The sequence below is a fragment of the Hemicordylus capensis genome, chromosome 1, assembly GCF_027244095.1.
Source record: "Hemicordylus capensis ecotype Gifberg chromosome 1, rHemCap1.1.pri, whole genome shotgun sequence".
NCBI classification, from domain to species: domain Eukaryota; kingdom Metazoa; phylum Chordata; class Lepidosauria; order Squamata; family Cordylidae; genus Hemicordylus; species Hemicordylus capensis.
In genome coordinates, this window is record NC_069657.1 from 221,776,552 (window position 1) to 221,802,400 (window position 25,849).

General features: G+C 43.7%; 1 protein-coding gene across 12 annotated transcripts in view; it reads left to right on the forward strand.

The window, feature by feature from the left end:
• ABI2 (abl interactor 2) overlaps positions 1-25,849 on the forward strand; it is an 86,995-nt gene that overhangs the window by 42,228 nt on the left and 18,918 nt on the right. For 4 of the 12 annotated variants that reach the window (XM_053281154.1, XM_053281163.1, XM_053281212.1 and 1 more), the window contains exons 4-5: positions 2,244-2,261; positions 22,708-22,805. In XM_053281154.1, coding sequence (XP_053137129.1) covers positions 2,244-2,261; positions 22,708-22,805 — 116 coding nt within the window. Of the gene's footprint in view, positions 1-2,243; positions 2,262-22,707; positions 22,806-24,811; positions 24,959-25,849 lie in introns of all 12 variants that reach the window. The other 8 variants (XM_053281173.1, XM_053281182.1, XM_053281232.1 and 5 more) reach the window with 3 other exon arrangements.

Here is a 25,849-nt window from a genome sequence, read left to right on the forward strand (position 1 = left end):
AGCTATATTTATGTACACTTGAACTCTATATAATAAATGTATTTCATCATTCTTCTCTGGAAGCATTTGCCTCTTCAGTTAGTGCACAGAATCTTATTGAAAGTGTGCATTTTTTGTGGAGTATACTAGACTAAAAAAATCAGTGACACCTATTTTAGTGCCCATTAAATTCATGTATATGAGAGCACTGCTGTAAAGATGGAACATGGAGTACCCTACAAATGGCAGTGCTTTGGTTCTCTACAGAGCAGAATTTTCTGTGCTCACTATATTTCTGTTTAACATTGGCACATAGCAACAATGTTTTCTTTTGGTTTATGGGATTGAATTCTCTTTTCTGTTATATGACCATCAAGGAGATAGATCCACAGAATAGCAAGCCGGCATACATTATTATTTCAAAATCAAACTTAGTTTGGAAGAACAACAAGAAATTCACTCTGTGATAATTGTTTTAACTTTTTAAAAAGATAGTGGCAGACATCCAGATTAGAATTGCACTGTTTAATAAGAGAAGTTGTGTGCACTAAATAAGCTGCATGAAGTTGTGGTGTTCCACAAAGTTATGGCACTGTAGAATATTATAGAGATGTGCAATCTGTTGTACTGCTTGTTCACATTTTCCTCTAAGTGTACTTAGCACAGCAACATTATGCTAGTGCAACACTAGTCTGGATGTAAACTACTGAAAATTAGTAGTGGAGCTCTTTACCACAACCAAATAAAAGCTAGCTCCCCAACTGGGATTTATTTGGGTGTGTATATAGGATTTTAGTTAAGTTATTTGTAGGAAACAGTATGGGAATGACCTCATTCACAATCTGATTTTTAAGATTAACTTTTTGTAGTTCTGTTTTGAAAGAAATGCCATGCACTTCTGGTTTGGTAGTATGAAGCTTAAAACACTGAAATGAGTCATGGGTATGAAGAATCTCTTCTGAATCCTATATTTTGTTAGATGTATTTCTCATATATACCTGTAGTTTGTAAGCTGATCCTGTGACTTGTTTGCTTATCAAGCAAAGTGGATTGTAAAAACGTATATGCCACATTTTAATGTAAGAAATGAAGTTTGCAATTGTTGTGCATCGTTGATAAAGTGAACTGTAGTGTGTGCAAGTCCATGAAAACATTTAATGAAAATAGGTGAATCAGAGAAAGACTTGAGATGACAGAACAACTCAGTATAACTGTTAAAGTCATTGTTTCTAGCATTGCATGAGAGTTGTGAAATATGGCATGTGTATCAAAAAAACCACCCAGAATTAAAAATAATTATTATAGCCATGCATTAAAACTAATCTGACTTGTTTAATTCTTCATAATAGTAAGATTGGGTGGAATCTATTCTACATAACATTGAATAAGACAGTATTACAGCAACTCATCTTCCAAAATCCACAGTCTCCCCGCCCAAGGCCTCTTCAAAGTGTAAATAAAACATAAGAATAGATATTCAAAGACAGCAAATGTTTCAATGTGACCCATCAGCTTCAGTGCTATACAGTAGCAGCTGAAACATGCTCTTATTTAAGTTATTTACAATAACTCAACATCATGACTTAGCAAAACTGACAGCAATTAGCTAATCCTGTTACAGTGCCAGTGTCGACCAATCCTGTTACAAACACCCAATGCCTCATAATAGGAGGGAGAGAATAAAACTTCCCACTCTCAGGCAACAGAATTGGTTGGTCTTGGCACTGTAACAGGATTGGCCAATTGCTGTCAGTTTTCCTGAGTCAAGATGTTGAGTTATTGTATTTAAGAGCATGTTTCAGCTACTACTGTATTGCACTGAAGCTGATCTGTCACATCAAAACGTTTTCTATCTTTGAACATCTATTTTTATGTGTTTATGTTTTGTTTGCACATTAAGGAGGTCTTTGAAAAAGAAGATTCTAAATAACACTTTCAGCATACTCCATCAGCTGGCTCTTGCAAGGGTCAATGTTGGCACTCAGTGTTCTCTCATGACTAGTGCTAGAAACCTTGAGTATTACCCATTGGTATGGATAGTAACTTAATGAGTTAATGACTTGAAGTTTCATCTAGGAAACCCTTTGTTCATGACACATTCTGCTTTAATCACTCTCTCTATGATCTACCGAAACATTATTTTGTTGATGCTAAAATGCTTAACTCTTTTCTTTCCCCCCTCTTTCTTCACATCCTGAAGTTTCAACTAACCTTTCAATGCTTTTCTTCCTTACCTCTTTTATTTGCTTCATTAATGCATTAAGTGGTTGCTTAGATTTAAGGTAAGAAACGACAGGGCTGGATTTCATTCTTATTCTTCAGAATATTACATATGGGGAAGAATACTAATTTACTTGGGGGGTTGGGTCAAAATCAATTCTTGCACACTTGCCTTGGTTCTTAAAATAACTTTGAAAAAAAGTCTTCTAGTGAAATGCTGACTAAGGATCTGGGAAATCAGTAGTTCCCATGAGAAAAATAATCATTGATGACATCCCCCTATGTAATAATCTTTTTATCCTATATATATGGTGTGATTTGACTATCTTTATGAAAAATGCCTGAATTTGCAAGCTTATTTTGTTTTGCAAAATCAAATGTAACAGGGGCATGCATCCTTCTTTTTTGTATTTCTTTTAATGTGATATTGTCAACTAACAATTTACAGTCTAATCCTTAGACTGCCTCACCAGCTAACAAATGCTTACAGTCATTATGTTAGGTTGGTGTTACAGATCAGTCTATTGGCACAAATAGCCATGCTGGTCAAATTTTGGCATTTAGAATGGTCTTGTATTCACTTCTGTGAAAGTGCACTTGTTTGCGTAGATACTCCAAAATCTGTAGTTTTGATTACATTAAGTAGGACTTAACATTGACTTTGTTGTTTTTGTTCTCAGTGTTGTCGTGCTTGAATACATTCATTCATGTTGAGGTGTTTGTAGAATAAGGGTGTACAAATAGGAAAAAGTGGGCATACCTAAATTCTATTTGAAATTAGCCTTAAATACTAGTATTAGGTTAGGTATTTCTGATTGTTGGAATTGCACCCAAAGTCAGTAACAACAATTCACAGAATTGCTTTAAGTTTGTCCAGGGGCTTGTGACATCCAGTCCAGAAGTGACACATTTTATTGGAACAGCTACCTCCCACATATGACTTTGAGAAGTGGTTTGTCGTGCAACATGAGTGTCTGGCTCTCTGGGAAATGCACATCCCAGATTCCCTCTAAGTGCATGGAGCTAATTGCATGGTTCTCAGGATTATTGCCCATTGGAAAAAGTAGCAGAAGATCTTGAAATCAGGTTTGAATCTAATTAGAAATGTAGGCATCATTTAATTTATTCACAATGTTTCAATTATAGTCTTAATTAAAATGTGGTTTAACATAAAGCAGCTTATTTGAAGTTTGGAAATATGGGATATGTTTTTCATATTGTTGCATGAGAAACAACTGTGACGAAAGAACAAAACCAAACTTTGTATTAGAAAATTAAATTACTGTTTAATTTAGTTTGTAGATTTTAATTACTTTTAATGGATTTATTTCTTAGATGAGAGACTCCTTAAGGATGAGAGAGGAATAGCCTCCCTTGTAAAAACAGCCAATGCTCCATGTTTGGTTCGTCCAAACATATTTTTGTTTTATCAGGCAAAGTGGATTGCAAAAATTATATGCCACATTTTAATGTAAGAAATGGAGTGTGCATTTATTGTGCATTGTTGATAAAGTGAATTGTAGTGCATGAAGTCCATGAAAACATTTGTTGGGAGGTAGAGAGATGGTTCACTGAATTAGTGGCGGGGGTGGGGGTATAAAGCATGCATAATTGGTGCTTAGGTTTGTGGGTAAAGTCACCATGGGGAAAAGATGGCAAAAGGTCAAAAGGCTACAGTGGATGCTCGGGCAGAGCAAAAAACCCGAAGCACACAAAAAGAAGGAAGTCTAGTGTTCAAAGGAATCTGGGTGGACCTAGGTTGAGTTGGGGCAAGAAGAGCCAGAGTATGGTTTAGGTTTTTAACCCAACTCTTTCTTATTTGTTAAGACATCACTCAGTAGCTTCCAATCTCCTATAATTCTTTAAAAGTAGCTTTGGAGGATGTTGCACTTATTTTTAATGGCGAGAACGGCAGCACTCTCGTGTATATCATGTGAACACCGCTGGGTCCTTCGGAGAATGAAATCATTGTTGACACCACATCCTAAGTGACATGACAGTTTTGCAGCACACAGAGGAGAGATTCATAGGCAGGTCTGTCAGACAATACCTAACCGAAATTAAAGAAGAAGATGCAAGCAATTGTTGGCAGAAAGCATCATCTCCTTTAGCACAAGAGAGTGCCAAACCGAAGTCAGGGATGAGGCAAACGTGGATGCCCAAGATGCTGAACAAACACCCAAAGCTTGCAGCTAGGACTTTAGTATTGCTTAATCGGTGTACTGAAAGACACAGAGACGAGAAGACTGTTTTAAAGGGCTGGAAACCGCTGATCAGCAAGTGGGGGGGGGGGGGAGATAAAGAACCATTCATGTGACAAACTGCTGAAGTAGCCAACAGTTCTGCAGTTCGAGAGGGAGGGGTGTTCTAAATGGAGGGGGGGGAGTTTCTGCGTTTCTGCTTGGTCTCTCTGTCCCTTCTTTGCAACTGCTTCCTGAGCAGTTCCCTGCCCCTCCTTTGCAACTGCACACACACACACACACACACACACACGCACACACACGCACACACGTGTTCTAAATCGAGGTTTTTCCATCCTGCATTTTCTGCTTTGCTCTGTCCCTCCTTTGCAACGCAGGAACCCCCAATTTAGAGCACACGCACAGAGATCAAAGAGGAAGGAGAGAGAAATGGAAAGAAGGGAAAGGAAAACGCAGCAATAACAGGAGGAGGGGAAGAGAGCAGCTCCAAAGTGATGGACGTAATGGCTGACAGCAGTCCCTACCCCAGCGGTCGTCGGGGGCAGTCTCCTGCTACTCTATGCTTCTCCCACTCCCACTCCTCGTTTCCTCTCCATCGTTCAAGTCAGTGCCGCTACCTAGCTCCCTGCTTGCCTGCAGCTGCTGTATTCATCTCCTGCTGCTCACAGTACACGGCAGGAGGGACACAGGCTGGCGGCTGCTGACCCACCCCGCCCCCACCCAGACAGAAGAGAGAGGGGTGCAGATACAGCTTTAAATTTTGAAGGCAAGGGAAAGCCCCCCCCCCATCACTGTGTAGGCTGCGGCCCGCTGAGGCGGTGTTGGCCGTTGCGTGTCCTGCAGCCACTACACTCATCATGGTGAGCAGGCACCACTGGGTGAGTGCGTGCACTGCCTGTGCCATGGGAGACTGGCTAGACTTGGGTGGCCCTTTGAGACAGCCGGGCTGGGAGACAATTATCTCCCCATGCCTAATGTATGGTATGCCCCTGGCATGATGGCAGATTATAGGACATTGTTGGGTTTTTGTGTAGGAAGATAACGAGTTTGTACCTTTTAATAAAAACTAGCTTAACCTGCACGGAGCATCTGCGTGCTAGAACTTGATTGCTCCCCTTACCCCCTGCCACACACCCAGAGATCTCTTCACCTGAGCCGCCCTCCTGTTCCTTCTCCACCCCATTTCATCCATCCCCTTCACCTCTCTTGGACACCCCTCCATCCCTTTACTCCATTGCCCTCTCCCCTCTTGGTCGCGGCTGCACTGTTGTGGTGTCTATTGGCCAAGCTGCAGTCTCCTATCCTCAAAGACCACCTTAGCCAAGCCCCGCTCCTGCTCCCTCCTCGCAGGAGCAGCAGTGGTTGACTGGGCCCTTCCTTGCTGCCACCACCACCATGGCCGCTCGTTCCCCTCAGGCTGCGGACAGGCCCGGGCCCTTCCCTTCCCTGCCTGCCTGCCTGCCTCCTTCCGCCAATGGCCTCGGGAGCCCCAAACAGCAGCAGTGGTTGACTGGACCCTTCCCTGCTGCCAATAGGCGCTGCCATGGCCGCTTGTTCCCCTCAGGCCGTTGACAGATTTGGGCCCATCCCTCACCCATCCTTCTTTTTCTCTCTCCCCCTCCCTCCCTGAGTTAATAGATCTTGTTTCCTCATCTAATTCTCACAACGGCAGCCTCCTCCTGAAGGGGCTCTGTTCTCCCTCATGACCCCTCTCTTTGCAAACCTCTGCCATCCATCCATCCATCCATCCATCCATCCATCCATCCATCCATCCCTCTCCTCTACAATCAAGAACATCTTCCGACCAGTAACAGTTGCCTTCCAACTGACCTTAACTATCACAGGCTCCTCCTCCCTATCTGGATATGGAATCCCCACTGCCCAGTCACCATGGTGCAACAGGATCCTCCCTCCTATCTGCATATGGGATCCCCACTGCCCAATTAGGTGCTTCTGTTCACAAATTCCCGTGAGAGCTGCCACGCATGGATTAGGCACGGGTATGCCTTAGAGAGTTATATATATAGATCTGTGTGTAGAGTTCTTTGCCTCTTAACTGAGAGTGGCAAAGTTCTTGACGATTAGTCAGTTTTAATCTGACATTTGCACAAGCATTCTTTCTTCACTTTTTACCCTTTGCCAATTTGGAAGCTGTTAAACCACAGCTGGTGGAAATTAGAAAGAGGTGAAATTTAAAAATCAGGACTAAAAACAGCAGTATAAAATTGTAGCTGTTTTCCCTGACTTTATTTATTTTGGAAACACATATCCTGCCTTTCCATTAAAACATAATGGAAGATGTCCACAATTTCTCACAGGAATTAAAACAATATAAAATCAACTTTAAAAGTTCAAGTAAAACAGTAAACACTATAAAAGATAAAAACACAACCATGAAGAGACAGCAATTCAATTGCAGATTAGAAGCCTGTAGAAGTAGAATAATTTGGCTGCCCGATAAAAGGTCAGTAGGGATGATGCCAAAAGGATTTCTTTCGGGAAGGTTTCAGAGTCTTGGCACAACTACAGAGAAGGCCTGCTCCTGGGTCCCAGCCCATTGAATATCAGAAAATTGGGGATGGGGAATCGACACACAGGAGGGTCTCCCCTGTTGATCTTAGCAGGTGGGCAGACACATATGGGAGAAAGTGGTTGTTCAAGTATCTTGGCCATAGCTCTTTAGGGCTTTAAAGGTAAAAACCAGCACTTTGAATTGTGCCCAGAAGTGGAATGGCAACAAGTTAAGATGTAAATGCAGAACCATGTAGTCCCAATAACCTTTCCCCATTAGCAGCTGAACCATCTGATTCTGGACCAACACTTTCCAAAAGACAGTCCTACGGAGCGAGCGCACATTACAGTAAGCCAAACATGATGTCACAAAGACACATCTTGTCGTAGGTACATCGGACTCTTTTTCTTTCTGAGAGCTTTTTTTTGTATGCTAAGGATTTTGTTATGCCCATAGGAGCTTTTAAATTGTAAACATCTATGTCCTACTACTTTTGAAAATCCTCTGAATTTCATAGTTTGTGTGTCATGGTGTGGGGACTGTTCAGTGAAATCCAAGTCCAGAACCCCGCTGAGCATGTGCATAGTTCTCTGGGATGTTACTATGGAATTGAACATGATTTGGTGGGATTCCTCCTCAAACACATGTATCCTCAAATGAGACACTTGTGACATTTTGTAAAACTTAACATCGAATCTTAGGTTTACACAACATATTATGGTGAATGCAGTCATGTTTTATCAACAGACATTTTTCACTGTGCATTCACATACTGAGTCTTTGTGGCCAGTCATGGCTCTCTCTGTTGCACGAACATGTGATAAAATAGATGGGTTTATTCATTTTAAAATGATGACATACACACTTAATATCCATGTGTGAAGCATCTTTCATACCATCTCTTTAGGCCAATTCAGATGACTCAGACTGCTTTGTTGGCTCCTGAGTGCTCCCTCCTTCCTCTCACTTTCCCAGGGGAACAATAACATTTCAGTCCTAATTTGTTTCAAACCCTGATTTGTAGGCCATGGTTAAACTACAGCTCTGGCTTTGCATGAGCTGTGTTTTAAACAAACCAGGATTCCTTGGTGCTCATAATGAGGAGTAAGGAGAAGCCATGAAAGAGGGAGCACATGAGCTTAGCTAAACTGGCCTCTTGTTTGTGATAGTAGTCTCTCTGGGCTCTGATATAGGATTAGAATTTTCACTGAAGTTATAGCCTTATTCAAGTCTTGCTTACATAGGAGATCTTTTCATATAGCCCCTCCTCCATTTTTAATAAGTTGTGCTTGTTTTGTTGGTTTGAACCACTTCATTGATATTCTGTTAACTTTCAGACCACCACCCGTTTCATTCCAAGGATTTGATTCAGTGACTAAGTCATGGAGACTTTGAGGCTGTTCTCATGCGCAGTCAAGACTGGGCTAACGAAGCCTTGGCTGCTTGTAAGAACCGCTGGCAGTGCCTTGGCAGCAAACCTGCCAAAAAGGCCCGCCTGTTAATTGAAGTTAAGGGTGTGAGCATGCCCTTAGCCTGGGCTAAACAATTGTGTGGCAGTGACACAGGAGCAGGCTCCTGGCCAGCAGCAGCAGATCCCCCAAATGCACTGCACACTTGCACGGTGCATTATGGGATTTCTGGTGGCCAGGATGATGTGTCTTGGCCTCCATTCCCTCTAAGCTGTGCAGATGCGTGCCTGCCCACAAAATTCTAGCCCTCTGCATAGCGGTTTCGAGCAGCCGTGCAGTGTTCCCTTGCCCTGTGATGGGCTGGTGGCTCCTTGTGCCTCTCCCCCCAACTGCCTTCTCCTTCACTGCAACCCACCTGCCTCTTCTCTACCTGCTTTTTTAGCCAGCTCATCCGGCCCCACTTCTTCTTGTCCCCGCCTGCTCCTTTGCAGCTGTTCCCCCAAGGAGGCACTCCTGAGACTGTGCCCTCCTCTCCTCTCTGTGAGCAAGTGGCTAGTGAGACTTGCTGCCGCTACTGCCTGCTTCTTTGCAGCTCTTTCCCCAACAGGCACTCCCCATAACTTGCCACCCGCCCGACAGGAGCTTGTGAGATCTGGATCGTGATCCGTTGAGCCCATAAGTGAATGGGTTCTGCGCCTGCGCAGGCACCTCTCGGGCCGACTAGGTAGCTCCTCGCGACGCCCAACCGCCTTTCTGCACGTGCTCCTGCATTCCATCTATATAGTGCGGTTGGGCGTCTTCCGTTAGTTTCTGTTTGACCGCCACAGCGTTCAGACCTCGTGTGGGCTCCTCAGTAGACAGAAATAACAAACTTTACTTATACGGCTTGAAAATTGGTATTGAATATTGGACAGGATAAACGGAATTGGATATTTGGCTTGACGGACTAAGTTAGACGACAGATTGGACTGATTTATCTGGCTTTACCTGGACTGCTAAACGGAATCGGAAACTTGCTTAACGGACTAGTTTAGACGACAGATCGGACTGATTTCTTTGGCTTTACTTGGATTGTTGTTGGATTTTGCAAACAGACGGACTGCTTACGGAATATGGAGAATAAAACTACGTTTAAGCGTTGTGTGAGGTGTCGGGCAAAGTTGCCATCCACCGACCATCATGATGCCTGCTTGTTGTGTCTCGGTGAGGAGCACAACACGGCAGCTTGTAAAATTTGCTGTGCATTCTCGAAACAAATGAGAACAAATTGGGCGTTGCGCCTTAGAGCCGCGCTTTATGAAGACGCACTCCGCCCGCCGACCCCTCGCCCTATAGATCCATCGACATCGGCTACGGCATCGGGCGCAGGGAGTCACGGAGCTGTCGCAGTACAGTCTAAAACCGTGTCTGATAAAGCTTTCAAGAGACCTTTGGAAGTCTCTTCGAAGGAGCACAAGCGGAAGGAAAAAAGGCACCGACGAGAGGAAAGCGTCGGGCATGAAGGTGAGAAGACTGGACATAGGCTGAAAACTCCATCACCTTCTTTGGTGCAGGGATCGGAGGGTGAGTGGAATACAGAGCATCGAACTTCAAGCCCGGTCTCGACACCGAGAGCCTCGACGTCGAGGACACCCTTGACATCGAGAACGGAACGAAAAGGCGAATCATCGGTACCAGCACCCTCGACGCCGAAGCCCTCGACATCGAGGAGTGAGCACACCGGGTCATTTCGACATCGAAATCGACATCGAAGGCGAAGAGCAACCGTGACTCTTCGGCGCCGAGAGAGACTGTACACCGTGTCTCCCTCTCCCCTGCACACACTCCTCAACAGTCTCCCTCGACTCCACGGAACCAGGGAAGCCACCGCTCTGATAGAAGTGCGACTTCGGCACTCAGGAGCCTGATGGCATCGGATCCGAACACCCCTGCAGAATCCACATTCCAAGGGTTTGTGAGTGCAGGATTGGATGAGGAGGAGGAGGAAGGGGAAGAGGAAGTGGGGTTGGAGCGGGCGCTCCCCCATCCAAGGACTCCATCGCTTTCCCCAAGAGTGGCAGCCGAACCTTTGATCCAGTCACCCTTGGCTGTGGTGCCACCGTTGCCTGGGTATTTGGATGACAGCATACGCCATCCAGCAACTCAACCCTCGCATACGTGTGGGTTCAGACACACACTCCCGCACGATTACGCGGAATACTTAAGGTGGAAGGCGCAACAACCCGACCCACAACCTCGGGAAGAGAGTCATCCACCTGCAGCTGCCGCCCACAGGGAGAAACCTAGTGGGAAGCGGAAGAGAAAGAGCACTCCGCCACCACCGAGCCCATCGTCCAGAGAATCTTCTCCAGGGTCAGTGCATCAGGACTATGGTACTGAGGGGACAGATTCTGATCAAGGCAGTGGACAGACAGAGCTTCCACCTGAAGTTCCACCTCGCCTTTCGAGATCCCCAACTGAAGAACTCAAAGCGTACCATGTAATGATTAGAGAGATGGCAGAGGCTTTGGGGTTAAATCTGCAGCTGCCAGATACTGAGTCTACCGACCCAGTTTACAACATGATGTTCCAGTCAAAGGCTTCGCATCCAGTATCTTTACCCATGATACCGGCTATATCAAAGGCAGCAAAATCAGCATGGGAGACGGTGCATTCAGTGAATCCAACTTCAAAGCGCATTGAAAATTTGTATCGGATATGTGATGGAGAGGACACTTACCTGCTGCAACACCCGGATCCTAACTCCATTGTGGTGGATTGTGCATCTTCATCCAAGGGCGGCCGTCGCCACACGACTCCTGGAGATAAGGAGGGCAGAAAGATTGATGTGTTAGGCCGCAGGCTGTATGCTACTTCAAGTCTAGCTATCAGAATTGCAAATTATGCAGCGTGTATGGCGAGGTACACTCACCTCCTATGGGACAACTTGCTCCATGATTCGACCTCCATGTCCGCGGAGGAGCTGCAGACTAGGCTCCATGAGGTGTACGAAAAGACGACCGCAGTAACAAAACAGCAGCTTAGTACTTTCAAACACTTAGCTGAAACTGAATCCAGAGCCATGGTGACAGCAGTCACCATGCGTTGCTATGCCTGGCTACGTGCAACATCTCTCCAGCCAGACATGAAAGACTGGGTTGAGAATCTGGCTTTTGATGGAAAGGGTCTTTTCCATGAGAGTACAGACACTACCATGGAGACGCTGAAAAAATCTAAATTTACAGCAAAAACTTTCATGGTGTCCACCTCAACAACTGGCTCCAGAGCATACAATCCCAATAGACAAAGGCCATATCATTACCCAGATAGGGGAGGCTTCAGGAGACAGAACAAGCCCTACCAGAGATCTAGAGGCTTCCGGAACAACAACAACAACGGCAGCAATAGAAACAAAAGCCAAAATAATCGTAATAACAACAAGGAGGCTGCAAAGCAGTCGTTTTGATTGCAATGTCAGCCCACTACACTTAGACACAGTTGCCAGGACCACTACCATCGGCCCTGTAGTTGTCAGCTCAAACATCAGACTGGCAAGCCATGCTATGGCATGGCACAACATAACATCAGATCAGTGGGTTCTGAGGATTGTGGAGACGGGTTATGCAATCGAGTTCACAACTCTACCCCCGTTCTCAGGGCTCCGTTTCACGAGATCAACACCAGTGTTGGAAGAAGAGATAAAGGTGTTATTGGAAAAAAGAGCAATTGTGACAGTGCAGTGGACGAAGAGGTTGTCCGGATTCTACTCCCGCTATTTTCAAATACCCAAGCGGGATGGGGGGATACGGGCAATCATGGATTTGAGAGACCTCAACGATTTTGTCTGGACCCGGAAGTTCAGAATGACGACGTTGCAGGAGATTCTACCCTTTCTGGAGCAGGAAGAGTGGGCGGCAACGTTAGACCTGAAAGACGCTTACTTCCATGTGGGCATCCAGGAAAATCACCGAAAATATCTACGTTTTACGGTGGGGAATGCGATTTACCAATATACTGTCCTCCCTTTCGGACTATCAACAGCTCCAAGAGTCTTTACCAAGGTGGTGGCAGTGATAGTTGCATTCCTTCGCACGCAGGGCCTAGTGGTCTACCCGTATTTGGACGACTGGCTCCTGGTGAGCAAGGACAGAAAACTGTTGGAGACTCAAATTCAAACGATGCTACATCTTCTCCAGGAATTGGGGGTAAATGTGAACTGGAAAAAGTCCAACTTGACCCCAAGAAAGAAACTCAGTTTCATAGGTGCCATCCTCGATTTAGAGCAACGAAGGGCATTCTTGCCGATGGAGAGATGCATTCAGATCATCGCGTTAGCAACTCGATTCCACAACCAACCGGACCAGAGAGCAAGGGTGATCCAGAGCTTTTAGGCCTGATGGCTTCGTGCAACACAACGGTTCGTTACACGAGACTACGGATGAGACCCCTTCAACGGTGGTTCTTGAACCACTTCCGTCTCAACGTGGACAACCAGAACATGCTGTTGCACCTTCCCAGGGGTGTACAAGCTTGCCTGCAGTGGTGGATGAAGGGAGTAAATCTCTTACAAGGAGTACCGTTCAGACCTCTGCTTCCGAAAGTGTGGATCACGACGGACGCATCCCTACAAGGGTGGGGTGCGCATTGCGCCCGAGATTGCATTCAGGGTCAATGGACACCTCATCAGGCAGAATACCATATCAATTATCTGGAGCTAATGGCTGCATTTTTGGCGTTAAGAGCTTTCGAACCACAACTAAGGGGATCTGTGGTACAGATCCAGATGGACAATACTACAGCTATAGCGTATCTAAACAGACAAGGAGGGACAGTTTCTCCAACACTCTGCACCTTGTCGATGAAGTTGTGGGACTGGTGCATCGCCCATGCCAATATATCCAGTGGTGATTCACATCAGAGGGGTGGACAACCACCTGGCGGATGCTCTCAGTCGGAGCACTCTGAACAACCAGAGACACGAGTGGGAAGTCAAGGGAGACTGTATCAGACAGATTTTCGATTGTTGGGGGACCCCTGCGGTGGATGTGTTTGCCACGGAGGGGAACAGAAAGTGCAAGAGATACTGTTCTCGTGCAGGAATAGGTGTGGGGTCTCTGGGAGATGCATTTCAATACGAGTGGAGAAAGGGGCTCCTTTACCTGTTCCCGCCGTTGCCTCTCCTAAATCGGGTGTTGGCACAGATCCTAAGGGACGAGGCAGACTGCATACTGGTGGTCCCGTGGTGGCCACGTCAGCCGTGGTTTGCCCTGCTGCTTCGCCTGTGCAGAGGGCAGCATTACCGTCTACCAGCGACATCAGATCTCCTGCAGATGGCAGGGGGCAGGGTACTGCACCCAGAGATAGAGACCCTAAAACTAACAGTGTGGAGAATAAACTTTTAAACAAAATTCTGTTAAATAGCAGACGCAAGTCTACTAGGCGTAGCTACTTCTGTAAGTGGAAACAATTTAGAGCATACGCAAAGGCGAATGGATTCAAAGCACGGACAGCGTCAGTGCGCCAGGTGCTGCTTTATTTAACTAGCCTGAAAGTGAAGGGCCTAGCAAATGTATCATTGAAACTGCATCTGGCTGCTCTATCATCGAGACTTCCGGGGTGGGATGGAAAGACAGTATTTACTCACCCGGAATGTAAAAGGTTCATGAAAGGGCTGAATAATCTCTACCCTCCACTTAAGAGACCTTTGGAGCAGTGGAGTCTGTCTTTGGTGCTTTCTGCATTAACGGAGGAACCCTTTGAACCGTTACATGAGGCTAGTTTGCGGTTATTAACGCTTAAGACTGCATTTTTAATCGCAATAACCACAGCAAAGAGAGTGGGGGAATTGTCGGCTCTAAGGGCGGACAAACCTTACACCCAATTCGACCCACATAAGGTGGTGATGAGGTTGGACCCTAACTTTCGTCCAAAGGTGATAACAGGGTTCCATCTGAATCAAGAAATAGTCTTGCCAACCTTTTTTAAAGATCCTCAGTCTCCTTTGGAGAAGGCACTGCATGCTCTGGACGTGCGTCGTACGCTGCTGTATTATTTGAAAGGGACTAAAGAGCACAGAAAGTCGAATAAATTGTTTGTGGCCTATAAAGGCAGGAACAAGGGGAGGTCAGTGTCTCGACAACGTATTGCCCATTGGTTGATGGAACTAATCTTGTTGGCTTATAGGCTGCAGAATGTAGCGCCACCAAAAACTATAAGGGCTCATTCTACTAGAGCCTACTCAACCTCGGCAGCTCATCTGTCAGGGATTAAAATGGATGACATCTGTATTGCTGCAACATGGTCATCGCAACAGCCATTTATAAAACATTATGCAGTGGACCTGCGCATGGCGCGGCAGGCGGAATATGGGCAAAGTGTGTTAAAAAGGGTGTTGCCTTAGAGGGCATTCTTCTGCACCCACCACCACGGAGGGTCAGCTAACTAATCACCCATTCACTTATGGGCTCAACGGATCACGATCCAGATAAACAGGTTGCTTACCTGTAACAGGTGATCTGGTAGTGATCCGTTGAGTCCATAAGACCCGCCCAGAAGCCATCCCCACTGCAGAAGTAGATTCATCAATTGGCAGATTACGCATACAAGGCGGTCTGCACAGAAAACTAACGGAAGACGCCCAACCGCACTATATAGATGGAATGCAGGAGCACGTGCAGAAAGGCGGTTGGGCGTCGCGAGGAGCTACCTAGTCAGCCCGAGAGGTGCCTGCGCAGGCGCAGAACCCATTCACTTATGGACTCAACGGATCACTACCAGATCACCTGTTACAGGTAAGCAACCTGTTTTGGCTGAGCGGGTCTCCCTATTACTTGCCATCCACTCCTCTCTGCTCATGGACAAAGCTGGGTGGCAAGGCACAATTCCCACCAATATCTTACAGTGTTCACACATCTAGTCTCTCATTCATAGGCATCCAGGGCAGACCCTGCTTAGCTAAGGGGATAAGTCATGCTTGCTACCACAAGACCAGCTTGTGCTGGGGAGAAGAATCATTGTTGGTGGAGCAGCTGTGTGTAGGGGGAAAAGGTGAATGAGATTGGAAAGCCTTTTGTATTAGGGGAGAAATCCAGTACAGAGGGAGGGGAAGGAATTGGATCCAGGATGCAGCCAGTGGCTGCATGAGATGAGATGAGATGAACTGAGATTTGCTCAAGGCCTTCCGTATTTTACATTTAATTGTTTTTACTTTATTTTTAATTTGTATTTTATATTCTTCTGACTTTATGATGCTCAGTATCAGATGCTGCCATTAAATTTTATCTTTTACTCATTTTATGATATTGCAATTAAATGTTACATTATTACTTGTAAAATAATTTATATTACAAAAATTTAAATTTATAAATTTATTTTAGAAATAAAATTTTATTTCCCAGTTTTATTATACTGTCATTAAATTTCTGTTTCTTTGTCTGTCTTTGATTATATATGTGTAAATACTCACTTGAATTATTTTACATAATTTTCATGCAATAATTATTGTGAAAATAAGAGTTGGGCCACCACCCACCAAGTCATGGTTGGTTCCAGTCCACCGAGGCTTTTGATCTGTGCAGACCTGATCTAAGGGATGTGTTAGCCCCAATCTCCAGGATATTTGAAATGAATTTGGAAGTCTACTGTGACTGACTATCCAATTATTTATAGGGGCAACTAACACTCTGGCAATCAACATTTTGTTGGATAAGAGCAAGAAAGCAAGGATGAATTTAAATAAAATTCAGACAATGGGAGTTATTTATTCTACTTTTTATTATTTTATAGGCCACTTTTAACCTTCAGGCCTCCACGTGACTAAGAATATAACAAAGACAAGACCGATACAGTAGAAATACAAAAAGCTAATTGAATACAAGATAGAGTTCTACTAAACCATAGGCAGTCAAAATCAATTGCTCAGGGGCTATAGATGGTTTAAATATTGCCACCATATAGTTTGTTTAAATATTGCAATTTGCCATCATACTTAAATTGTTTAAACATTGCCACCAAATGGCAAGTACAATTGCTATTAAAAAACAGAAGATAGATAAAGGCAATTGGCCAGGTGCTTCTATTACAAAATCAACTATATTAACATAATGAATGAGTCAAATAAGATACTAGCATCGTTGTCTTTCAACTTTAAAATAATCTCGAGTATATTGAGTTATGAGTTCATGTCTACAAAATTGTAAAATACACTTCTTTCCTTCCATATTTATGGTGTGTGTGTGTGTGTGTGTGTGTGTCTGTGTGTGTGTCACATAGCACATGTGCACACAGTGCCTTGATACCACTGCCCAGAACAAAATTCATTCTATTCACTAAAGGAAAAAATTAGAGACAACACTGGTCCTGGCCCCTGACCCTCTGTGCTGTCAGGGAAAGCTGGTGACCGTCGGGGTGCATGCTCTCTGTGCCTAGTAAGGACTGACAGATCGTCTGTGGGGAAGGTACATTTGAGCAGCCTTCCCCGCCGCCCACCCGGCTGCCCTCTCGCGTAATCGTGAGAAAGGGCTCCTTATCTTTCAAACTTCATAGTGGGTTTTGGCTTGTATCTTAGTCAGGTGATGTGGTGAAACAGTGCATTATTTGGCATCTCTAGTTTATCTAGTTTGGCAGCCATTTATGTGTTAATGCTGGTTCAGAGGCATGTCTGTCAGTTCGTGTTATTAAGTAAGTAATCTTTATTGCAGTCACAGACCAGAGGTATCACAATACAAACCGCTGATAAACACCTTATGGAAAAACAGTCAGCTCTTTGAGTTCTACAAGCAAGCAAACAAAATTTGGCAAAGTTTAACAAGTTAGGACTTTGAGAGTGTTGTTGAAAATCCCATATTCATATGCTAGTGATGGTTCTGCATAGAGGGAAGTATTTGGAAAGTTAAAACATTGAGAAGCAGAGTCTTTTAAATCTGCTCAAATAGGTAAAAATGAATGGTTGATGAGTCTAGCAAAAAAGATGCTGCAACTTTGAGGGGAATATAAACAAGACAGTGGGGAGACTTGTGAGTGTTCCATGTACAGAATAAAAAGCTTTCCTTTTCCATTATAGGTTTGCTTGTCCCTCCCACTTCACTTTAAATTGAGATGGCTTATAGCCCACCTAGCTTCTCAATTAAATTACGAACTCCACATTGCTGAAAGTTTTTAAGGGCTTCATCTCTTGTTTCCAAAAACACCCACATAAATGGCACTCTATTTGCCCTATAAACCTGAATATTTGAGACTGCATTTTTACCATCGCAAAATATCATGATAAGAGTGGTTTATTTTTGTTAGGAACGAAAAAAGGGATCTATTCTTATAATTTGTGTTCTGTGTTAGGTTTGGTGAATAAAGTTATAATTCAGCAGCAAACCCATTTCATATATAATTAGCAATATTTATGCTACTTGGATTTCAAATAGTTTATCTTCAAATTATGTATGTATTTAAAATATTTAGAAACATCACTAACTTCATCACTGAGCTTTTATTCATATCTGAAAAAGTTACAACTTTTATAACATTAGCTGGAAGATAGGTTGGGGAAAAATTCATTCAGTAGGTCATAGATTATATTAGTCTCTATGCCAGATTCGGAAAAATATTCCCATGCTATTCTACAGTGAATCTCTGGTTATTATATTCAGAAAATATAATGGAGAAATGTTGCTCCAAAATGTAGCCTGAACTAAAAAAGACAGAAGGTATATTTGGCTGCCCTTATATAATCTGGTTAAGGTTAGGCTTACAACCACTTTCCACCTCTGCAGGGGCAAAGGGGCCTATTAGAATGGTCCGCCTGAAGAGGTTATTGAACCCAATAGGATTCCAAGACGCCTTTAATATAGGCTTTGCCGACGATGCCCTGTTGGAGAACTGGAACAACATGCTCACCGGGGCAGTAGATATGATTGCTCCTAAGCGTTGCCTCTGACCCGCTTCGAAACTGGCCCCTTGGTATACGGAAGATCTAAGGGGGCAGAAGCGGCAAGGTAGGCGACTGGAACACAAGTAGAGAAAGACTACTCGAATCCGATTGATTACGACATAGAGCACATTTAAAGATCTATGCTCAGGCAGTATGTTTGGCAAAGAAGTGGTTCTTTTCTGCCTGTATTGCATCTGCGAGTTTACATCCAGTGGAGTTGTTCAGGGTTGTGATGGGGCTAGTATGCGCCCCCTCCCTCCTTGAATCAGAATTTGGAGCCATCAGTTACCCACTATCTTTTTTGAAGATAAAATCTCCCTTATCCTGGCTGGCTTAGATGGAGACTCCACAATTAATTCCATGTCTCAATTGGAGATGTTCAGCAACTTCCCTTATGTGCTCTGACTGGATCAGTTTCTGTTTGTGACTCTTGAGGATGTGGACAAGCTGCTTGGAGCGATGAGGCCTACCACTTGTTCTATTGACCCTTGTCCAACATGGCTTGTTCTATCTAGCAGGGAGACTGTTGTAGGAGGCCTGGTAGAAATCATAAATGTTTCTCTGAGGGAGGGCAGGATGCCTCCTTGTCTTAAGGAGACAATTATTAGACCTCTTCTAAAGAAGCCTGCATTAGATCCCTCAGAGTTGAGCAACTACAGGCCTGTCTCCAACCTCACATGGCCGGGCAAGGTAATTGAGGGGGTGGTGGCCTCTCAGCTCCAGGTGGTCTTGGAGGAAACGGATTACCTAGACCCATTTCAAGCTGGCTTTTGGGTGGGCTATGGGGCAGAGACCGCCTTGGTCAGCCTGATGGTTGATCTCATATTGGGAATTGACAGAGGAAATGTGACTCTGTTGGTTCTTTTGCATCTCTTGGCGGCTTTCGATACTATCATAGTATTGAACCATAGTATCATAGTATCCTTCTGGAACATCTGAGAGTGTTGGGGATGGGAGGCACTGTTCTACAGTGGTTCCGCTCCTACCTCTCAGACAAATTCCAGATGGTGTCGATTGGAGTCTGTTGCTCTTCGAAATCGGAGCTTTGTATGGCATCCCTCAGGGCTCCATACTGTCTCCAATGCTCTTTAACATCTGCATGAAACTGCAGGGATTGATCATAAGGGGATTTTTTACAGGGTGTTATCAGTATGCTGATGACACCCAGATCTATTTCTCCATGTCAACATCATCAGGAGATGGCATAACCTCCCTAAATGCCTGCCTGGAAGCAATAATGGGCTGGATGAGGGACAATAAACTAAGACTGAATCCACATAAAATGGAGGTACTTATTGTTCAGTGTCAGAACTCCAGAGACGAATTTGATCTCCCTGTTCTAGATGGGGTCACACTTCCCCAAAAAGAACAGGTTTGCAGTCTGGAGTGCTTCTGGATCCACACTTCTCCCAGGTATCTCAGGTTGAGGTGGTGGCTAGAGGGGCTTTCTATCAGCTTAAACTATACGCCAGCTGCGTCTGTTTCTTGAGATCAATGACCTCAAAACTGGTACATTTGTTGGTGACCTCCAGACTTGACTTCTGTAATGCGCTCTATGTGGGGCTGCCTTTGTACATAGTCCAGAAACTCCAGTTGGTACAGAATGCGGTGGCCATGTTGGTCTCCAGGTCATCTCGAAGAGACCACATCACTCCTTTGCTGATAGAGCTATACTGGCTGCCAATAGGTTTCCGGGCAAAATACAAAGTGCTAGTTATAACTTATAAAGCCCTAAATGGCTTAGGCCCTGGGTATTTAAGAGACCGTCTTCTTCGTTATGAGCCCCACTGCCCATTGAGGTCATCTGGAGAGGTCTGTCCCCAGTTACCGCCAGCTGGGCTGGGGGCCACATGGGGACGGGCCTTCTCAGTTGTTCCCCTGAGACTGGAATGTGCTCCCTAGTGAAATATGATTCTCTGACAACTTTTTAAAAGCATTTGAAAACCCATCTCTTCATCCAAGCCTTTTCAGCTTTTTAAATTTTCAGCTTTTAATATGTGGTTGATTTTTAATTTGTTTAAATTGTTTTAAGTTTTTTGTGTATGTTTTTAACTTGTTTTATGTTATTGTTAACTGCCCAGAGACGAAATTTTGGGGCGGTGTATAAATTTGGTCGATAGATAAAATAATCATCTTGAATCTTGAGTTGAGCCATCCTTGTTACATGGTTCTGGGCATAGTGTCACTGAAAAGCCTCAAGTGGTGATTTAAAACTTAAGCCCATTGAAGCATGGCTTAGAGTTCCTGAACTCAAGAATCTTGTCTTCATAAGGGTATCTCTACATCATATCACCATACCTCATGCTCTGTCGCCATGGAAATTGTTTCATGGATGTGTGTGTGTGTGTGTGTGTGTGTGTGTGTGTGTGTGTGTGTGTAAAAATCCTCCATTTTAAGAGAGAGAGAAAGAAAAAACACTTTAAATTCAGAGTGCAGGATACTTCATAAAACTTTGGGTGTATGGTTTTACTGCTGCTGAATTACTACCATTACCAGTCTTACAGTAAGAAAATAAATAAGTGTTTTCCCGAAGTCACACCAACAATCTGGTATTTGAACCCAGCTCAGCATACTCTCCATGACTTTGTTGTTGTTTTTTGGCTTTTTAAAAAAACATTTTATATCCCGCTCTTCCTCCAAGGAGCCCAGAGCGGTGTACTACATACTTAAGTTTCTCCTCATAACAACCCTGTGAAGTAGGTTAGGTTGAGAGAGAAGTGACTGGCCCAGAGTCACCCAGCAGGTCTCATGGCTAAATGAGGATTTGAACTCGGGTCTCCCCAGTCCTAGTCCAGCACTCTAACCACTACACCATGCTGTTCCCCTAATGAGCTATTTTCATGTCACTGCAAGCTATTACAATTCTCACATTTGTGGTTTATGTGGAAATAAACTGTCGTTCATTTCTTAGGTCAGTCCACAGTGATACTAATGAACATTTCAATTATTCATACTGCATATTTACAGCATCTTTAATGCAGTTTGTCATGAGCATCTCATCAGACATGAACAAAATGGCTACCAGCTCCTAAAAATTAAGTGATCTATAACAGGAATAAGAGATGGTGATGGCCTTTTCATATTTATTTATAGCTATTCCTGGCCTTTTCATATTTAGGCTGTTGCAAGTGAAACTATACACACTAAAGATGTAGCTGATCTATGAAAGCTTTGAATTGAGATTGAAAATATCAAAATAGATACTTTAAGTGTGTGTGTCTGGCCAGGCAGGCAGGTAGGCACTGGTGTGCTAGTTGTCTAATACCCAAAGACTCTGTGTAGGCTCCTTTACAAACTGCTTGCATCCACTTTTAACTGAATGTTGATTATATGATGTTAGTGATACTACTGTGTTTCATTCTTAAAAAAACAAAAACACTGTAGCAATAGAAACCATGGATTATGTAACTGCAGCTACATTGACTCTAGACTGTGGCAAGTCTATCCTCTTTGCCAGGCAGCAGCCAACCTCTGCCTTCCTACAAGTAATGGCTGATGTGGATTTGTGCCAGCCATTGTGGCTCCCATGAACCCAACAGGGAGGAACGTGATGGAGGGGACCTTTCCTAGAGCAACATATCTGCCCTGGCAAAGATCAAGGAATCCATCAGTGCAACAGCACTGATGGCACCCACAATCACAAGAAGACTGTTTGCCTCACAACAGACCCTCTTTTCATTGGCTTGAAATGTTCATTCATTGAAACCTGGCCACTGTTACAAAATTCTCACGCATAGTGAATTAGTTTTTATTACACATGTGCCTGTATCTTTATGCTCTTTATTGTATGGACTAAATGTCGTATGGGACTCAATTCTCTGTTCTAGATCCCTTGCATGAAAAGCTTTTAAGTCAACAAAAAAACTAGTGCTTTTTTTAAAGAGATAATTGCTTTGAGGGATGCTTCACTTATTCGCTCTGGGCTCCTTGGAGGAAGAGCGGGATATAAAATGTATAAATAAATAAATAAATTGCATTTGCTACAACATATATATGAAGCAAGGGAGCCACAGCCAAATCTAGGTTTTAAGTGTGTGTATCTATCTGATAGATGCACAATTGAAAAACCCTGTTTGTCTTGCATGCACGTTATACTTCTACATGTACCAGTCAAAACACTTTATTGGTTACACCTAAAATGTGATTGTGCAGTAGATCTAAGCTGAATCTAAGAAGCAAAATTTAATTTTAAATTGCTGTCAAGTTGTTCGTGGCACCTATCTAAGGACAATTTATTAGATATAAATAAATTAGATGACCATCAGGGCAAGTATAGTCCGACATGAACACATCGGACAGCCACAAATCCCTTGAGTATAACTAAAGACAAAGCAGAGTGTACATTGCATATAAATGCATGGTCATGTAGGATTTTTTAAAAAGTTATATTTACACATTTTTAGTCACCTAAAATTTTCAAGGAGGTCTTGTTTATCTGGAGAGTTCCGTAAAGGTTTGTTTTTCTTCCTGTTACTTCTCATGCAGGTTAGTACACAGAATATGAAAATGGGTGGACTGCCTCGTACAACGCCACCCACCCAGAAACCACCCAGCCCACCAATGTCAGGAAAAGGAACCATTGGGTGAGTACAACTTCGTGTGTTTCAAAAGGGGGTGGGTGGGAAGAGTGCAAAGGAAAGGTGAGAATTCTTGCCTCAAGGCTCATAAGCAGGCTTCCATAATCCCCCCTGGTAGGTCGCCAAGCATGACTGACTATTCCGCTCTGGTAAGTTTCCTCCTTCACCTGAATTCTCCATGAATTTCAGAGAATGTGAAGGTGGGAGAGGTGCCTGCTTTGAGCTGTCCTGGATGGACATTTTATAGACAAGAGCACAGGAACAGCAGTAGAGATTTACGTAGCCTTTCAATCCTCACTCAAGGCTGTTTGATATCACTTTCTGAGTTCTTGTCTAAGACAGAAAGGAGTGAAGCCTGATCAACAATGAGGATTCCTTTCAGGCAGGTTTAACTATTGTTTCATGGAGAATTAGTTCAAAAGATGGAGTTCTGGCCACCCTCAAAAGATGGAGTTCTGGCCACCCTACGTTTGTGAGAATCTATCTAAAAATGAGATTAGCAGTTCTTTTTTTCTTTTAAACAATCACCTTAATTCTTGGAGAAGCCACACTTCTAGGAGGAGGCAAGGAATGACAGAAATAATGGCAGGCATAATGTTCCCCTCCTGTTCTTGTAGCTGAGGATCACCATTGTGAAAGAGCCCTCTTCATACATTATGTTCAGTCATAGAATCTGTGAACAGTGTACACACATACAGATTTGTACACAGGGATGGCTGTTCACATGTTAATGTTAAGTGCAAGTATAGCAGTAACCTTCCTATCTGTACCGTGTGTTTGAGGAACCTGTACCCAGGTTTGCTTTTAAAATGAACACTGGTAAAGTCATTTATATATATATTTTAAAATACAGTCATCTGAATGCAGATCCAACTTAATGTCTGAATAGGATTGAAGAGTCAGAGAGAAGAGGAACTGTCTCGAGGGTAGTGGACATGTGCTCTCACTAAGGCACAGAGTTTTTCAAAACATTTATTTTCCTTTTTAAAAACTGCTCAGGACAGAGGCTTAGAGAAGGTGGGAAGAGGTGCAGAAATTAGTAATTTAACTATGACTGCTTTATTGCATCTTGACTCTCTTATTGCATCTTCACTCAGAAATTCAGGATTGCAGCCTTGCAGCCCACATTGTGATGTGTTTACTTGGAAGTAATGCCTCATTAGTGGGATTAAATCCTATTCATTCAGTAGTACTTAATCCCAAGTATGTGAACATAAGAACAGCCCTGCTGGATCAGGCCCATGGCCCATCTAGTCCAGCATCCTGTTTCACACAGTGGCCTGCCAGATGTGAACAGTACTTATGATTGTAACCTTAGGCTAACAGACCACCTACTTTATATGAGTTAGTGGTGTGTTGTCTATGTACTTTGTAGGCAGACAATCCATTCATAGTATAGCCAAATTGTAGTGAATAAGCCATTGAAAATGTTTAAATATTTTTAATAGTATTTTTTTTCCTTCAGGAGCCTTTTAGGCTTTTGGTTCCATTGTAGAGTAGTTCTATACTGAGCAATCGGCCTGAATGTTCTGGGCTACGTGAATAGAGAAATACCATGGGCATGATAGTCCACTACGGGCCCAGTGCCTGCATGTGGAGGATTACTATAGAGTCCCGCTCTCTCTCCTCACTCTCCCCAAAGCAACCATAGCTTATTGTGCAGCCTGCAACATATCTGTGAAGGGAAACCAAAAACCTGTGCATCACTTTCATAATCCTGTCCAGGCTGTAAGTTACTTGTGTTCCAGAGCATAAACCACTTGGGTCAAGACTAAGAGAGCTGGATAGGAAGATGAAAGTCACACACAGACCTTCCTTTACACAGCCTGCATGCACACCAGCTGCGGGAGTGGGAAATTGGGACTCTCTTGTTCCTGTCGAAATCCATCATGGGTGCTGCGCTTGCCTGTTAAATAGAACGGAGAACAGGCATTCTACACTGCCTTACCCAAAGGTCTTTGGTGTATTTCATTGTCTGAAATTGCTTCCATACATATGTTTTTCTTGTGTAGGCGTCACTCTCCCTATCGCACACTGGAGCCAGTGCGTCCTCCAGTGGTACCAAATGACTATGTACCTAGCCCTACCCGTAATATGGCTCCCTCGCAACAGAGCCCTGTTAGAACAGCTTCTGTGAATCAGAGGAATCGCACTTACAGGTATTCAGTCTGCTCCTGCACAAAATATTAACATTAATTAAGACAAACACAGCTTATAGCAATCTGCTTTTAAACCCCTCCCTGCCCCCCGAACCCTTAGAACTTCATAAATTCATGTGATTTCCTGGGAAATCCATTGGGAGTTAGAGGGAAACCCTGCTGCTTGGATGACACATTGCACAATGTGCGATTGTTTGTCTGGGGAGAGTTTATATAGCAGCAGCATACACTTTAGTAGCTGAATTGTAACTGCATTCAAGACCTCATTCGTTCTAACGTGTGTATTTTGTTGATAACATTTATTAATCACTTTTCCACCTTGGCACCCATGGCAATACACAACTTATAAAAATGTGGTGCCTGCTAATGAGTAATGCAATTGTGAGGTTTTATAGTTGCTTCCCAATAAGTTTTGAAATTGGAAATTTTATGTTGAGACGTTGCCTGTGAAAATGTCTATAACTTTAAACAAATATGAGATAAATTTGTTCAGTTCAGAGAGGGAAATGTGGCTGACAATGGCTTTTTGTGGGCTTTCAGAAGACATTATCATAGCTCAAAAAGGGCCTTGGTGAAACAGTCTGTACTGTGGAAAGTGATCTGCTCAACAGGGAAAGGTGTCCCAGGCAAAAAAGTAATGGCAGCTTGGTGAGAGCTCATGGTATTGTGCTAAAACTATTTTAGGCCTGCCTGAGTGTTTTTATTTGAAGTATATGAAGCAACGCAAATAAAACTGAACTCCTACTGAAACTGGCCCTGCTATCCACCAAGAGTTCCACAATGCCTACAGCCATTGGGCAGCCTCCTGGAGGCAATTTCCTGTAAGCTAGCGGGCAGCGTATAGTGCATCCTAATTTTAGCTTGGGCACCAACATTTTTAAAAAGAAGTTA